Source organism: Gopherus flavomarginatus, chromosome 10 (assembly GCF_025201925.1).
Source record: "Gopherus flavomarginatus isolate rGopFla2 chromosome 10, rGopFla2.mat.asm, whole genome shotgun sequence".
Taxonomy (NCBI): Eukaryota; Metazoa; Chordata; order Testudines; family Testudinidae; genus Gopherus; species Gopherus flavomarginatus.
The window spans coordinates 48,300,164-48,318,423 of NC_066626.1; the positions used below are offsets into that span (position 1 = coordinate 48,300,164).

General features: G+C 39.8%; 1 protein-coding gene across 6 annotated transcripts in view; it reads left to right on the plus strand.

Moving 5' to 3' along the window:
* The window catches only part of KCNH7 (potassium voltage-gated channel subfamily H member 7), a 326,344-nt gene that overhangs the window by 225,146 nt on the left and 82,938 nt on the right, over window positions 1-18,260 (plus strand). For all 6 annotated transcript variants that reach the window (XM_050917200.1, XM_050917201.1, XM_050917202.1 and 3 more), the window contains one exon: window positions 1,805-2,019. In XM_050917200.1, the coding sequence (XP_050773157.1) occupies window positions 1,805-2,019 (215 nt within the window). The remainder of the gene's footprint in view (window positions 1-1,804; window positions 2,020-18,260) is intronic.

Consider the following 18,260-nt stretch of genomic DNA (forward strand, 5'->3'; position numbering starts at 1 on the left):
CATTTTTTGGCTCCCAGACCAATTTTATAAAATGAGCATAGAGTAATGTTCAGCTATATAGATTCAAATGCCTCTGTGCAGTATTGGAAAGAGCTACCTTTAATGGACATCCATTTCATGAAGCAGCTGAGTTGTCACTGTTATTGAACAACTATCATGAATCTTATTAAAATAACACAAGACTCTGAAACATACATGGAATATGATAGGAAGTCCTATTTCTCCCAATAATCTGTTGAGAATGACAACTGTAACAATACTTCTTGAAAATCAGCATACCTTTATAAGAGATTTTTCAGGAACATTCCATAATATTCACGAGTCAAATCCTAAACCCCTTATTCAGTTGAAGTCAATAGGAGCTTTATCTAAATAATGTCTGAGTAAAAATTCAATAAAGATCTCGGAGTTTTGTCCATTGTTGGGTGTCTAAAAAGACAAAATGTAGACCAGATGTTAATGAATACTTCAATTCAAACAACAGTTCTAAAATTCTTTTAGTAGTTTTACATATGGTTTATTGGATCAAATCCATCCCAGGTATATTTCTATTTGCTCTAGTAGAGTTATATCATGGATGAATTTAACTCACTGTATATATTTAAAAATATTCGTTAGAACCAGTTATGAATCTAATTTGATTTAAAATCGCTATACACTGGACCATTGCCATCTCAGACTGGAGCACTACCAAAGCGGATCAGATTATAACATTGGCTAAATGACCATAAGACAAATTACGTAAGTAGAACACAGTCTGTCGAGAATGCAGTAATAGTAAATTGGTCCTCTATGGACTAGATTTCAATAAACAACATGAGAATGAGATTACTGATTGAAAACTGTTTGGTACTGTTTTCTCTCTATTATAGTCCTGGTCACATGAATGAAAAAAAAGAGATTTAGAATCTATGTGCAAATAAAGACACAGCAAGCATTAAGTACCAGGGTATCACAATAGATGCATCATGCTAAGGGACCTAGATGTCATAGCTGATTAATTAAACCAAGGGAATGAAGAGAGACACAGGTTATAAAATACCTTAATGAGGTAGATAAATACTTGCTTTTAGTAAAATCATTTCAACTTTTTGCATTTAAAATTGCTATCGTTTCTCCATCTCCACTGTAATTATTTTGCAGATGGATGTCAAATAATTTTAAACCATATCTGCACTCAGTTAATTGATTGTTATCTAAAATACCTGAAATGATTTAATCAGCAGGATTTGAAGAAAGGCCAATATTCAAATAATATTAGTCAATTTATCAAAATATGCTCAGCTTTTATAATTCATGATTTTACAGACATAAGCAACATAGGTGTGTTTAACCATCAATAGCCAAATAATCTTGTGACTTGGCCATTCAGTGAGTCACCAGGCTGAAGACTAAAGCTCTTGAGCACCCAGGCAGAACAGCCATTCCTCTACAAAATCAGTTCCTGTGCCCTTCTTTCACTTTTATATGTAAAGTAAGGACATTATTTTTTCCAATCTATAGTGTGACTGGTTCAGAATTTTTAGGGACATATGTGCACAGCATCCATTAACATGTTTATCCGTTGACTTCATGTACAGTATCTAGGCTGTGGACAAAGGGAATTATGTATGCACATTCAAGAGCAAATTTGTCCCTTATTGGCCAGTAAAAATCCTCTTTTTATACAGACTTTTTTATTATAAACAAATTTTAGATTAACTATTTTAGGTACATATTTCTGTGGTTCATCAGTTAAACATCATGGACAACGTCTTTAGTTCTCTCCATTTGTCAAATATTAAGTATGCTTTCCAATTTTTAGGGCCTTTCAATCATATCAAGTCCAGTCTATTGGGATCCACATCGGATTCAAACCTCAACAAATATAGCACCATCAACAAAATTCCACAGCTCACTCTGAACTTTTCAGATATCAAAAATGACAAAAAGTCTTCATCACCTCCTTCTTCAGAGAAAACAATTATTGCACCCAAGGTGAAAGATCGAACGCACAATGTAACAGAGAAGGTTACCCAGGTAGGATCTGGTTTACAATCCTTTTTGTTCTCTGAATTCCTAGTCTATGTTTTAATTCTATTAAATTCATTTTTCACATTGTTTATTCTGAAACCTTGTTCATCGTGAATTATTTGGATGTTTCCAAAACATTTTAAATTATTGAGGTTTGTGCTTTCTAGTTCAATTATTATCCATGCCAGGTGTAAAAGGCGTTGTTTTGTTGATATTGCTAAGCTTCTCCTAAAATGCCCTATTATATTTCAAAGTGGTGTAAATAGTTAAAAACTTTTGCTGTTCAATGATGATGGGATGTAGTCTGTTATTTATAGTGTTTGGGCATTTACTTTATTGCAGCCCAGTGTCCACAGTGACTCTACATCAGTGATTCCTGACAGTGCCTGCTCAATCAATATGTGACTTATTTTATGTAGTTTCTCATTCTGTATTCCTTTCCCTCATCCAACTTTCTGAACTGCTGGCCAGTGCAAAATACAATGTAGTGGTAAATGATATGTGACTGTGCTACTGCTATTGGTAGCATAATAAAGCCCACTAATTTATATTCCAGATCCTTATTTTTTCATATTACCTTTCTTTCTTTTTTCACACACATACAAAAACAGCTGTCAAAATCAGATATGAAGGCCCTTGGACTTCATTTTTACAATTTGATGAAAGCAGACATTGTCTCTCTTGTCCACTGCTTTTCAAAACATGGTTTCCATCCGCATACATACAAATATATGCTGGTACTTTCTCTTTGTTAGCATCTGTGTAAGCCTGTGATAACTTCTGCCAGCAGTGGGGATGTGATGTGTAATTTAAGCCAAGTTGAACACTCTGAAAATTTGGCCCATTTTGAAGGACATTTGTTTTAATCTGCTGAAATATGTACACAAAGCAAATCTGGCTGGTGTAGGATGAACCATACTCTAACAGCAATGTGTACTGTAGACTGAAAGTCTAGAAAATTGTAGCATAAACATTAATGACTTTTATACCATAGCCTTTTGTATGTGGTAGGGTGGAGCATAATCTCAGGAGTGGGACTGAAAAGATTTTGCCTGGAGTGGACACCATCTCACCAGAACAGGATAAATATGATTGGTCCTTTGGTGTACATGCTCTTTCTGTGCAGAGTGGGGATTGACCCATGATCTGAGGAAAATAGTAGAAGATCAGGAACAAGCAGTCCCTGTGTTCCCTACAATCAGGAAGTACAGGAACTGTTACTGTGAGAGTTTCTTTTGTCCCTGACTCCTGTGCCTGAGCACAGGCTCTGGTCACAATTTGTCCCTAGCAAACTGATTTGCATGCTAATAGTGTGGGTGGGTCTGGGTGTGTCTGTATAAAATACATAGTAAAGTAAAGATGGGGGAGAGAGAATATATACACAAAATTCACACTTTGTGTATTTAGGAAAGTATAGCGCAAGAACAGACTCTCATTAAGTATTGTCTGTTCTGTGAAAGTATCTGATGTATAAGATTGTGCTGTAAATGGTTGTTGTGGAGTTATCTGAACTTAATAATTTATTGAACACAGGAAGACACTGAAGAGTCCAAATACAGAGACTACAGAGGCTGGAAAGGTCTTCATCCATTATTCAATATGATCTATATCCAGTTTGTCACTTTAGGATGCATTGCTCTTTTGCCAGACTGATGAACAGAGTAGAATATAAATAAATGGAATAAGTTTTCATTTTTGAAGCCATCAGAAGCAGTTAATGGGAACACCAGTGAATTTTAATTGCACACTTAGGAAATCAGCCTACTTTTAGCTGGACAGTTCTAGTTAATGGCCACAAGAACGTCAGCTGTTATACTGGTTACTGGCTGGATTGAAGGATAGAGCCCCAAGAGTTAAGAAAGTAGTGATAGATGAAATTCTAGGGGACCCGAAAGGTCAATATGGATCAGCATGCAAAAGTTTGGGTGTTTATTTAAAGCTTACCAGAGCTGCTTCAATCTGTAAATATCACAAGACTTTGCTTTCTTGTGAGTTTCTCTGTCCTTGCTGCCATCAGATGGACAGGAAAACTGCTAGAACAGCCTTTCTTTTAGCATTTCAGTGACTCATAATTCCAGTCCCAGCTAAAACAGCAAGTGCAGTGGTGTGAGAACACATAAAAATCGAGTTGAGTTCAATTTTAGCTTAGGGTAGAAGTCCTGATTCATTCTTGTTTTATACCCTATCAACTTCAATTATCCAGAATTCCAACCATTGAAAATTAACATTTTTTCTTGGCCTTCTTTTTATATTCTAGACCCACTGAGTTGCACTGATTTTTAGAGAAGTATTATCAAAAAATAGTGTGGGGTATGACCATAATAAGAGACACACAGATACAGCTGGCATGCACCACTTTGAAAATATACCACCAGAATACTTTTGAATTTTATAGGGTATAATAAATTATTGTATTTGTTTGGAGGAACAATCAACCTCTTGCATGAAAAGACTGGCAGTCATATCTCAAGTGACCCAATGAGGTTATTCTCCTGTATACAGGGTTACAGTCATAAGGAACATGAGTGGAGTATAAAAACAAGAAAAATGTGAAGTCTCACAAAACATAATGATCCATTAGATTTCAAGCTTTAATGTTTATAGTCTACCAAAAGAGATCAGATTCAGTCTCTGCTGGTTCAAAGGTACAGGTTGCACTGATCTTTGCCAATGGGATTTGCTGCTCCTAAGAAGATTCTGCCCCAGTGAGGAGAGATGCTGTTACACCACCATTCTCTGGGGCACTGGACAGTTCCATCAGAGGATGGCAGTTTAGATTCTCTCAGAGGCTCCATAGGAGGGCAACTAGTGGAGTCTAATGTGGGAATGCCTTGTGAATCCACATGCCCGGGCTGCCATCAGGGCCGGCTCTAGCCATTTCGCTGCCCCAAGCACGGCAGAACACCGTGGGGAGCGCTCTGCCACTCGCTAGTCCCGTGGCTCCAGTGGACCTCCCGCAGGCGTGCCTGCAGATGCTCCACCGGAGCTGCGGAACCAGCGGTCCCTCCACAGGAATGCCGGCGGGAGATCCACCGGAGCCACCTGCCGCCCTCCCGGCAACCAGCAGAGCGCCCCCTGCAGCATGCCGCCTCAAGCACGCGCTTGGCACGCTGGGGCATGGAGCCGGCCCTGGCTGCCATAGTCAGGTCATCTTTGAAGGCAGCACAGCCCCCTTTTTGTGTCTATAATGTATCTCTCAGTGCCTTTGAAGCTCTATGTTATTAGAGATAGTCCTATCTCATACAGAATCTCTACCCATTCTGCACAGGCATAAAATGGTCTTCTTAATTCTAACCTAGCCTGACATTTCATACAGCAGTGGCCCTTCAAATTTGCCAGTTGTCTTAGAAATTTAAGTAGGAGTTTTCAGTTTGATAACCGTCATGTTTGCAGCTTTCAAGGCATTTTCTGTAGCAAACACTGAGGACAAGTGAAATCTGCAGATACTTAGATTCTCCCCCACCTCCATTTATATACTGTGTCCTAAGTAAAACCAAGAGGATTTTAAAGAGCTATCATGCCACCATAACATATTGCACAATCTATGGCATAACTATCCATGAAGAAAAGTTGTCTTCAAATTCTACAGCACATTTGCCCTGACAGAATGCCATTCGATGTTATTTGAAGGCTTTCCAGTTTATCTGTATTCCAATCAAATTTCCAGTTAATCAGTAAGTATTAGCACAATTTATAGGTCACACCTCATTTCTTCACAAAACCACTCAGTCCAAGTGAAAACATGACCAGACACTTCATATCAGTCTATTAGAGGTAACGGTTGAACTTAAAAGAAAATTATTTTCCTTCCTTTTAATATGTATTAAAAGTAACCACTTCATTGTGAGAAGTCCATTGCATCTGCTGTGCGATCAATGAAACAGGGCATACCTCATATATTCAGCAGGCACATTTGACCTGAATATACTTGGTAGTACTTTCAACAACAAAGAGGCAACATGAAATAGAAATCAGTTGTGACTTTAGCCCGGTTAATCAATCTCAAGAACCCTTTAGAGATAATCCTAAGTAAACCTCCCTCCCTCTGGTCCTCATGTAGTGCCTAGCCTGAGCTGCAGTCCTTGCTTCCTTGTGAGTACAAGGAATGCTCTCTGCGTGCCAGGAAAGGGTTCTCTCAGCACATTCGCTTAAGGGATGCAGCAATGTCCATGTGCCTATTGATGGAGTGTCCATGTGCCTATTGATGGAGTGCCAGCGGCATTGAGCTCCCTACATGCACAATGTGTCATGGAGTTCCTGTTGAGACTGTGTAGCTCTGCACTTACACCACTGCCTAATAGGCAAGACTAATATTTAAGGGCTAGATTTTCAAAGGCACTTAGGTGTCTAAGATGTAGATAGGTGCCTGGTGGGATTTTCAAATGCACCTAGACCTGCATCTATAGGCACCCAAATACCTTTGAAAATCTGACCCTACTAGATTTAGGGAAATTATTTAAGGCCTGGCCCAATGGCTACAGAAGGCAATGGAAGTCTTTCTATTGACATCAATAATAACAGCTACTATTATTATTTGTATTGCCCCAGTGCCTAGAGACCAGCCAGGCTAAGTCCACAATGTGCTACTTGGCCAATGGCAGATTGCTGAAGATAAGAAGAACTGTTTATAAGCCTGCATGGAAATATTAATGTCATAAGGAGGAGCTAATGTAATTTAGCCTTCAACTTTCCATAGATCTGATATATTCTTACTGCCTCTTTTACTGCTGCCATGCCAGACAGTTTCCATACTCCTCTGCCCCTTGACAGAAATATAAAATAACATATTGTCCATCCTACTGGAGAAACAGAAATACAAGTTGTATAAGCTCTATCTTAAAATCAGTTGGTGCCTAAAATGTAATTGGATTCTTATCTTTCCTATAGTTCCCTTTAGATAGTTAACTTGTGCCTTCAACCATTGCACTTTCTTCTTTGGTCAGTCGTGAAAGATTTAATCTCTTCTGGATCCATTTTCATATACTTTAAATTATTCAAATTAGTTTTACAGAGAAATCTTTTTACATCTAATATAGCAAAAATTCAAATTTCATTAAAAAGCCTAGGTTTTATAAGTTATGCAAGCATAAGTCAAGCTCAATTGTCTTTTTCTAAACTCTGATGGGCTAAATTAGTGCCAAAATGCACAATTCCTATCTGCTAATGAGTCTATGTTATGGGCAGATTTTTTTAAAAAATCTACATTTATTCCCCAAATAATTTAGATATTATGAAAGCTCCAACGGAAATGTCTCAGATCGGCTTGACCTGCTGAGAACATTAATTCTCACTAAATTTAAAATTAAATTTGAAATGCTCTGTGAAAAATGCTTCATGGAACACTTCCAATTTAATTTGACATAATCTTATGTCTCTATTAACTTTGTGTCTTTCTAAAAGACTAATACAGAACCACAATGGAAATATACCATTTACTGTAATGAGAGAAAAATCTAGTAGCAGAAATATTTTCCTTCCTGCCTTATTACCTTCACTTCCCAGCCTTTTCCTGTATTCCTAAACTATATAAGTGGGTACAAAGGGCCAAATCCTCATCTGGTGTAAATAGATATAGTTCCAATGAAGTCAATAATAGTATGCCTATTTAAACCAGCGGTGAACCCTGCAAATAAACTAGATCTTTCTGCCTTTTACAGACAAATTTAGTTTATCCCGGAATAAGTTAAATTTTATTTCCTTGCATCAACAACACAGCTATTCATGGGGGAAAAAACTGACAAATGTCAGTTTTTTGTGAATTTGACTAGAAGTAAAATTTTCAAAAGTGAATTTGGGATTTTCAAAAGCACCTAACTCCAATGGGAGTTAGACACATAGGTGCTTTTGAAATCCCACTGGGTCCTTATCTGCATCTATAGATGCCTAAATACTTTTGAAATCTGGCCCGAGGCCATTTGTACTCTAGGAAGCTCAGCATGTTTCTAGCTTTCTAAGACAGCAAAGAAGTTTTCATAGCAGGTTTAAAAACCCAGTGCAGAGATTAACCAACAGGATATGAGAGTAATGATACAGGGGATAATAATAAGTCAATGTCATGGTCAGACTGAAGCAGTGCTCCAATATTTTGTTCTGGACTGGAGTGCATCAAAGAGTTCCTCTCCTTCGTTCCCCACGCACAACATACCCTGATCATTCAACTTCTTTCTTCCATCCCCAAGAGCCACATCTCTCTTCCCTTGTTTTCCATTCCTTGGCTTTATTGAAAAAAAGCCACTTTCCACTGCTGTGGTCTGGCATCTGCACCATGATGGCAGCTGTCTCCATAACTCAATGTCATGGAGGGTTGTCAGCTCATGCACTGCATTGACTTGTCAGAAAGCAAGAGAGTCTTATTCTGTGGAATTTGGGATCTCTGTGGTGCATCACTAATAGTGGACCTAGTAGTGGCAGAATAAGAAAGAAGGCAGAATGAATTCCTTTTTTCAGAAAGTATCTGGGGGAGGGAAGGAAAATATTTGCATCGCTTCTATCACATTCTAAAGCTGGATAGGACATTCAAGGAATGAAAAAGAGAAGGGGGATGGTACAAAGATGGTGAGACAGAGAGAAAGGAAATTAATAGAAGTGATGATGGGAAATATTATCATTTTTAAAGGCCAGAGGGGAAGTAAAGGATAAAAGAAGGTTAGCAAGCAAACAAGAGCCAGTAGCGGTTTGGCTGAGGAAAAGGTGAGGGAGGAAGAATCCCTGAAATAACAGCAGTGATTACAGCTGAAAATAAATACTAATTTAAGTGAAATGCAAAATTGGGGAGAGGAGGAAAATAAGTACAAACAGTATCTTACAACTGATAAAATATGGAACACAATATAATTCTTGCCATGAAGCGTTTACAGACAGTCTGAAGATATGAACAAGTATAAGACAGTGAACAAGCATTAAGGGGTGAATGATCATTGTAGTTATACTATTACATAGAACAGGCACACTTTGGAATTTGTTGAAGGAGTAAAACCTAGGATCTAGAGGTACTAGCATGTTCTTAGTGCTATAATATGGGGAGTGGCAAAAAAAGACAAAAGGAGGTTTCAGGAGAGAATCTTGAAAGGGCAAGAGGTGTTGAAGGGAGAGATAATGGCAGAGATGTCAATAGTGGTTGAATAGCAAAGGGGTTATTTTTTTTAAAGTGAGCATGTGAACCTTGAAATGTTCGTGGAAGAAAATGGGACATCAGTGCAGATATTCTGGAAAAGGCTTTCAGTTATAAGAGTTTCCTTCTCAGTCCTCTACTGAGAGGGAACATGGGTCTTGCATTCACTGTGGAAAAGTCAGGGAGAGTAGAGGTCCTTAAATCCACAGTACAGCCCCCTAAATCCAAGTAGCTTCTATGGTTTTGATTGCCTTCAGTACTCCCCTGGTTCCTTGTGGCTTCTAGTAACATGTTTCCTGCAGAAGCTGTGCTTCCAGGAAATCCCCCAGACCACAGTTTGTCCTAGAAATTTGCTCCCAAACCATGGGTCTTACAAACCAGAGAGAGAACTCATACAAGTAACTGTAGACTTGGGCACAAATCGTAGCATCATAGACTCATAGAAATGTAGGACTGAAAGAGACTTTGAGAAGTCATCAAGTCCAGCCTCATCTGCTGAGGTAGGACCATCCAAGAAAGGTGTTTGTGCAGCCTCTTCTTTAAAACCTCCAATGATGAGGATTCCACAACTTCCCTTGGAAGCCTATTCCAGAACGTAACTACCTTATAGTTAGAAAGCTTTTCCCGTTAACTAACCTAAATCTTCCTTGCTACAGATTAAGCCCATTACTTCTTATCCTACCTTCAGTAGACATGGAGAACAATCAATAACAGTCCCCTTTATAGTAGCCCTTAACATATCTGAAGACAGTTATCAGGTTCACCATCGGTCTTCTTGTCTCAGGACTAAACATGCCCAATTTTTTCAACCTTTCCTCATCAGTCAGGTTTTCTAAACCATATATATTTTTGTTGCTCTCTTTTGGACTCTATACAGTTTGTCCATCCTTTCCTAAAAGTGGCACCCAGAATTTGGCACATTACTCGAGCTGAGGCTTCATCAGTGCAGAGTTGAGACAATTACCTCCTGTGTTTTTATATGACACTCCTGATAATACACTTTGGAATGATTGTAGCCTTTTTTGCAACTGCATCACATTGTTGGCTCATATTCAACTTGTGATCCACTGTAACTACCATATCCGAGTCTACCATGTCCCCAGTTATTCCCCATTTTGTAGTTTTGCATTTGATGTTTCCTTTCTAAGTGTAGTACTTTACTTTTGTCTTTATTGAATTCCATCTTGTTGATTTCAGATCAATTCTCTAATTTGTCAAGGGTGTTTTGAATTCTAATCCTGTTCTCCAAAGTGCTTGTAAACCCTCCCAGCTTGGTGTCATCTGCAAATTTATAAGCATATTCTACACTCCATTATCCAAGTCATTAATGAAAATATTGACTAGTACTGGACCTAGGACTGACTTCTGCGGGACCCCACTTAGATACATCATCCCAGTTTAATAAATACCTCCAACTCGGATTCCTAGGTTTCATCTCCCCTCCAGTGAACAGTGAGCATGGGGGAGATGAGATTTGCAATTAAGACGGGGAAAAGGGACTTGCTTGGAGTAAAATAAAAAAGGGAGATTTTGTTAATGAATTAAAACATTATAAAGTATGAGGAAAATCCAAGGCTGTTAAAAACACTGACAGGGAAAAAACACATTAAATTAAAGAAGCAAAAAGAAGGAAAAAAGAGACAGTGAACTTAAATCAATAAAGACATAATAGTAGAATGTTCTTATTTTATATGTACAAACAGTGTTGTTATAACATGTATTCTGAAGGCTTTCTATAGATGATACACTGGAGAGTATGTCTTGAGCAGAGAAAACCAGATAATGTAAGAGCAACTCAGTTCATTTCCTCACTGGTAATGGTGCTTCTCCATTCATTTCTACTCTTTTGTATCCTAAAATGGAAAGGTGAAAGGAGATCTCACCCTCCTCAGATTATCATTATGTCACTGCAAAGGGTGTCTTTCCTCGTAGAACCATGGAGAAAACCAATGATGTCACCTAGACTGTTGCCATGCCAGTGCAGAATTGTTCCTTATGTATTTTCCAATGTTTCTTGAATTTTAAAGGAAGGCAGTAAGGGCTAGATTCCATCACTCTTCTTCTGGTTGAGTAGCATCTTACTGCTTGACTAGCCCCATCAGAATAAATGGTGCAATTTAGAGTGGGGCAGGTTGTGACACATTAACTCCCATTGTGAAGCACCTCCCTTCATGCGACGTTCCATTGAACTTAACAGAAGTATCTACTGAGTAAGGTACTGCCAAAGATGAGTAAGGGTATCACAGTCTGGGTCAGAGTGGAAAGCTATTCAACATGAGGAAGGGTGCCAGAATCCAGATCTAAATGAGCAGATGCTGGGAATTTCATTGGACTCCCACATTGTGATCTTTTCTGGCACGTTCAGCTGCGAAGAAAAGACTCCATGCAGAAGGCACATTTGGAGCTATCTACGTTCTGACCATATTTTCCTCTGGATTCCTCTCACTGTATAACAATCTGAATCTTCCTGGGACAAATAGACATCTCAGCAATTTTGTCAGATTGCCCTTCCTTAAAAAATTGGAGCTGTCATGTTCCATTGTACACATCTATCACTCGAATTAGAGTTTTGGTAAACTCCCTCACAGCAGTTTCTTATCTTCTAACTTATAATTTCCAGGGGTGCTAAGGGAGACTATCTTCTTTAGAACAGACTCAAATTTTTTTTATTATTATTGTTTCTGACGAACTGTTCAGGAGAACAGTCCCATTTCTACACATTTTTTTTGCACTGACAGATTCAGATGAGGTCTTGACACTGATTACCAGACCGAGACAAGTCTTCCCATAGGCACAAAAAGTTGATTTTATTAAAGAAAGCAGCAATACAAAAATCTGACATCTGTCCTTTAACATTTTTAATGAATACAAAAAAGGGCTTCCAGTTCTAAAATTACAGCCCACGGAGGTACAACAATAAGCAACTTAATCTTTTCCCTATCTTGTTTTATTGTAAACTCCTCGTAGACATCCAATTCACACTAATGTCTGACTCTGAAGCCAAAAGCAAGCTGTTAATTCTACTGTGAACAGAGTCAGAGCTGTATGGAGACTATAGTAACCTGTATCTATCGTCCATTGAAAAAAAAGAGAGAGGTAATTTCTGAATATCCACAGCCTAGGCTTGGTAACAAACCAAACGAACCAAACAATGAACATACAAGCCAGCAATCCTTTAGTCATGTTTCTTTTTTTCATAAATAGAGCATATGGCACCAAATCAGCAAAAATCAGAGATTGCCAATCCCACTCAAGTCAATGGAACTACCCACGTGTTCAAGTAAGGCATGTGCTTAAGTACCTTGCTGAATTGGGGCCTGTAGGAATTTGAAGTGTATGATGTTTCATCACAATAGTCACCTTGCAATAAGGCAAAAATCTTCTGGGTTTATAACTTTTAAATAATATTTTTCCAAACAATTTCACCATTACCCTTCAATGAAAGGGATGAGGAAATGTGTATTCTGTTTTCCTGGACAACTTGACATTTGGGTCTGTTTTCCAGAAACACTGAACTCCCACAGTTTGAAAAGCAAACTCTCAAAGTTCAGACGTTCCCTGACATGCACTGGTAGATCCTATATATTCACTACATGCTTTTATAATCTTGGCCAGACTCTGTTCTGTCAGTCCCAGAAGATCAAGAAATAAGTAACAATAGCCCCCAAGACCAGTCCCAGCTGTTGATATAAAAATAACTATTAGCTGATCATGACTTCAAATTAACCTTCAGGTTTGCAAGCTAAAAGAAGACTGGTTAGCAGCATCTAGGACAGACAGGGGCAATATAAGAACTAAAAATAAACTAAATTATTGAGCTGTATATTTTCAGCACTCTGATTCAGCTGACATATTGCATTGTTTACAACACTATACAATAACTCTCACACAAACTACATTTCACGGCTGTTAGTTTCGGAACACATGCTGACAAAAGCTAGGAAATTCTAAATTAAGGGGTAACATACCTTATGATATGTCTTCCAATTACATGTCACACTAATAATGCTTGTAGTGTGGCATTTATCTGGTTACTGTATTGAACATGTTGTTTATTCATTTCCCCTTAAACTGTGAATTTTCTTAGTTTCATCAGTTGCTATCCTGATCTAAATGTTGAATTAGTATTGCTCATACAGAAAACTTTGTTTTTATTACATATTAATTTTTAGTAAGTAACAATGCAATATAATTCCATCTTTTTAACTGTGTAGTTACATAACTGAGTTTCATAATTACTATACATAGTCCTAATTGTATAAATAGTATAAGTGCATGTAATATGATCATTTACAAATGTAATTTGTATGATGAGCATGTGGAAAAACAGCTGTGTACGGGAGAGGGAACCCCACAATGATGATAAAACTAGAGAAAATCAATGGGCTTGATTTTCCACCACTGTGTACCTTGTGTAATCATTCACACCTGTGCAAAATTGCAACCAAATCTCAATGATGCAGTCACTTTGCACAGGGATAAATGACTGCCCCAGTGGCTACTACTGTAGGTTGTAATACTTTGCCCTCATTTTGGTTGTTAGGTTAGTGTGCAGGTGCTGGGTAGTGTTGGTGACCTGTGCTGTACAGAAAGTCAGACTGGATGATGGTTAAGGTCCCTTCTGGCCTTAAACAATATGACTACAGGAGGTGCGATGTAGTAAAGAATAGAGCACATTGTTTTTAATGGATTTAAGAAAAATGAGGATTTTTCTCTTCAATTTTTTGGCATAGAATAAAGTCAAAAAATAATGGTCCTTCCTTCTGGTGTAAAAACAACACTTGATTCAACCCTCATAAACCTGGTAATCACAGATCCACAGAAATGATGTTTCAAAGCCTTCTCCTTCCTTCTAGTCCATCATCTTTGTGATGGATGAATCCTAAAAGGGATCAGAACTGCTGCAATATTGTATGATGAGATCACAACATACGGTGGAAATGCAGCAATCAGAGAGCCCAGCTGCTTTAAAGCACAGGAACTGAATCTACATGTCCATCCTTAATTTGCCAATGCCTTTCCCCTGGATCCAGCCTTTCCAATCAGGGGATTTCCCAGCCCCCTGCTGCATTAGTAGGGAGTATCTAGTGTCTTGTGTGAAATGTAATTGTCACCAATCAATCAGTATCTTAAGGAAGTGAACAACCTCCTCACTGTAACTGTCCCGAGCTGCATATTCTCTGATCTACTTGAGTGCATAATCAGTGATCTATTCTATGATGTAGATCTTGAATGCAGTTTGTGCTATTGATAATACTGTGTCACCTCCCACAGAGAATCACCCATTTCTCAGTTTTAATATAGGAAGAAACACAGAATGGGTGTCTTTCTACTCAGTTCAGTGGGTCTGGATCAAGCCCATAAACTGTATTGCGGTTTGCTTTGAAGAAATTAGATGATTTACTGCTCCAGTGAATATGTTGGGGATATGAGAACTGATCTTCTCTCTTCAAAATAAAACACAGGGCTCCAGATCGACAAAAGATACTTAAGCACTTTAGGCATCTAAGTCCAACATTTAGGTGCACTGAGATCCTCAAAATCCCTAACGTAACCTTCTAGATACCTGAAATCCCTTTGTACCTAAATTTTAACTATAAAAGTCCCAAAAGCTCCTAAATTTCTGCTCTTAGTGACACACACAATGCCACACTCTAGGCATCTTGTAGCCTACCTAAACTGCAGTGGGATTCTCCAACCAGGCAGAGATAGGTGTTCCCACACATATCACACCTGAAAGGCCCAGTCTGGGTTCTGAATATGCCTAAAACGACCCATATGAAATCCCACCAGAAAAGGAGACACCAGCCTTGGAACTTTTAGTCCAGTGGTTAGAGCGTTCATCCAGGATGTGAGAGATCCAGGGTCAGTTCCCCCCTCTGTCTGATGGGGAAAAAGGATTTTAACACACATCTCCCACCTTTCAGGAGAGTACGCTAACCACTAAGACCTGGCCTACACTACACTATGCCTTATGTCCACCTAACTATGTCAGTGTACATGCTACAGCCTTGCTCCCAGCAATGTAAGTGCCTTACTACACCGACATAATAACTCCACCTCCACAAGAGGCCTACGTCAGTGCAATCAGGGTGACACAGCGTCCATGTAGACACTGCAATACTTACATCAGCTGTTGGCTGTCAGTCTGGAGCTGTGAAATTGACAAGAAAGTCCTCCCAGCTGGGCCGCTGCCCACTGCCTAGGCTCCCCACTGGGAGCCTGGCTTCACCGAGGTTCCCGGCTCCCGGCTCCCCACTGGAAGAGATTCCATGTGGCTGCCCTGCTCCCAGTGGAGAGCAGGGAGGTGACAGCCTGTGCAGCTGCCCTGCTCCTTGTGGGAAGTGGGAAGGTGAGATTCTGGTTGGCTGCCCCACTCCCAGTGGCAAGCCTGGAGCTGAGAATGAAGGCACCAGGCTCCCAGTGAGGAGTAGCGAACATTGTGGGGAAGCCAGCGGGGAGCTGGGGGACTGTGGAGCATGGAGAAGTAAGTGGAGCTGAGAGCAAGGCTCTCAGCTTCCCATAATGCACACTACTGACCGAAGGTGGACATGAACCACCACTGTAATTACTGTAAGTTGATCCAATATAGGTCACCTTAAGTTTTTAGTGTACACATGCCCAAAGATATGGGATATTCAGGAGGGTCTCTTAGTCTCCCCTCTTGAAGCAGTTCCATTGTAGATAAATACTTAAATAGTCATTGGGACAGAAAGAAAGTGAGTGTGAAAATGACTCTGGGTATGTCTGCGCAGCAACGTAAGCTCAGGTTTGAGTCTGGGCTCAAGTCTAACCTCCCTTGTATCCACACACCAATTGTGTTAACCTGGGGCTTGAACCTAAGGTCCCAGGACCCTGCAAGGTTCATCCAAGTGCAAGTTAAGGTGGGACTTAGGATCTGAGCCCTATTGCTTTCCTGTGTGCATGCATCCCCAGCTTCACTCGGGTCCCAGAAGTCTTCCCAATGTATCCCAGAGTTCCTTGAGGCAACTTCCTTTAGATCTCTCAAAGCTGACAGTCTATTGCAAATGGAAGCCACATCTCTGTTTGCAAAGCTCAGATCTGCAGTAACCCATTGTCTGCTGATCACCAGTCTGCAAGCACACTATCAATGGAAACTGATCAAAAGAAGCTTTTTGCAAAGATTGCTGATTTCTGGTCACAAGAGCACAAACAGATTTTGGTGCACGCTGCCTGGGTGGCCCTGCAAATGCAGAGTGGGGACTAAGCAGCTGTCCTGAGCTCTCAGCTCAGCATGGCTGGTGGAGTGATGACCCCCAACACCCAGGGCAGTTGCTTGGTCCCCTCTCTGTTCTCTGGGCCACCTCCTCTCCCCTGGCCATCCCTGGGGCTGCATGTGCAGAGGTGCCTGGGCAGCATGCACTGTGAGGGCAGTGAGGGGGAGCCAGCCCCAAAGCTTCCCCACAGCCTCCCAGGGATCCCTTATCCCTGCCTCCTGGGGTGCAGTGGGGGCAGAGATAAGGGATCCCCAGGGGGTGCTGGAGCACACTGCAGCCCAAGCCCTGGGAATGCAGTTCACTCTGCCACAGCAGCAAGCAGTCAGGCTGGGGTGTGTGTGTGTTTCCTCTGAAACCTACATTTTAAGTCAAATTTCAAAACAAACCAGAAAAAAATAATTAAATATCCAACCAAGCAAAACCACCTGCATTAAACATCCCAGTTTAAAAATTAAGAATTGCAACATTTCATTTTTATAGTTTGATGGCCCTGGAGACTGATGTCCTAATTATCCTCAGAACAGATGCACATGGCATTTTCCTGCCACAGTGACTCAGGCTAGATCTGGGGAGCTCAATTCTCAGATTAGCTGGTATTTCCTTATAAAGCCTGTCTCCCACTTAGGACATACTCCTTTAATCAGCATCTGCTATTGAAAAAGCAAAGAAGTGTCTTTTGTAGATCTCATTCTTAAGCACCTATCTCTCCTCTCCTCATTCATTGTATAGGGAGCCTGGACACCTAACTCAGGTTCAGTGGATTTCAGAATTCTATATAGCTAGATCCCTTTATGGATCCAGGCCAGTATCACTAGTACTGTGCAAACACTACAACTTTGCAGTGCTGTAATGGGGGCATATATTTACTCTTTTTGGGGAACCACCTTCTCCATATAAAGGGATACTGACTTGTTTAGCTGATCTATCAGGTTAGCACCACTTATTGCAAGGAGTGAGAGTTTTCACTGCTTAGTACTAGCAAATGCATGAGCTGGAAGGTCAGTGGGCAAAAGTTTGTTTACTGAAAGGGTTGAGTTCCTATTGCTGCCAATGAGAAAAAGCTGAGAGCACGCCAAATGGACAAGATAAAAGTTCCAGAGATCTGCAGATGGAACAGGTGATGGCATTTGGAACTAATGGTAACTGAGAGCCAATTATTGTCAACTAGTCTGAAACACATAAAAGAAGAAGCTGGGCTAGTCCCTGAGAAAATTTTCTTTTGGTCTAGCTAGTGGGTAGGAGTAAATGTGGTAGGCTGATGCTGATAACCTAGGAGACTATTTTCTGTTTGTTTATTTTTTTATTGAGTCTAAGGTCTGAAGTAGTAGGAAAGGGCAAGAACTAGCCAACATTATTGTCAAAATGTCTAGTGTGAAGGCCTTCTGATTTCTTTCTTTTCTATCTCTTCAATTTGACTAAACTAGAGCAAACAGTACATATCTCTTGACTATGTATCTCTCACTTGTCAGGAAGTGGTAAATCCCAGCCTTTTACAGGTAGCAGGAGTATTAAGGGATTGGGAGACCAGGGCTCCAGAGAGCATTTTTTTAGAGAAAGAAAGAGAAAGTAACTTTAAAAAAATTCTATTCAAACATGTCAATGAAAAGCATAATGGTGGAGTGGGATCCCAGATTATCTGAATCTACCAATTATTTTAAAAGTATAATTAAATTTTAGGGATTCACTCAAGAAACAGTTATGGGTATTTACTGTGATTTGTGGAAGGAGGCAGCTGTATCAGGAAGCTAATTAATGAACAGAAGCCTGGACCTCAAATCTCTGTAATATTAATTTAGGATGAGTAATATAAAGATAAGGTGCTTTTCTACAAAGCTAGGTGATGTACAGTATTTATGCAAATCCAGTTAGCTACAACTTATATAAAATATTTATATGAC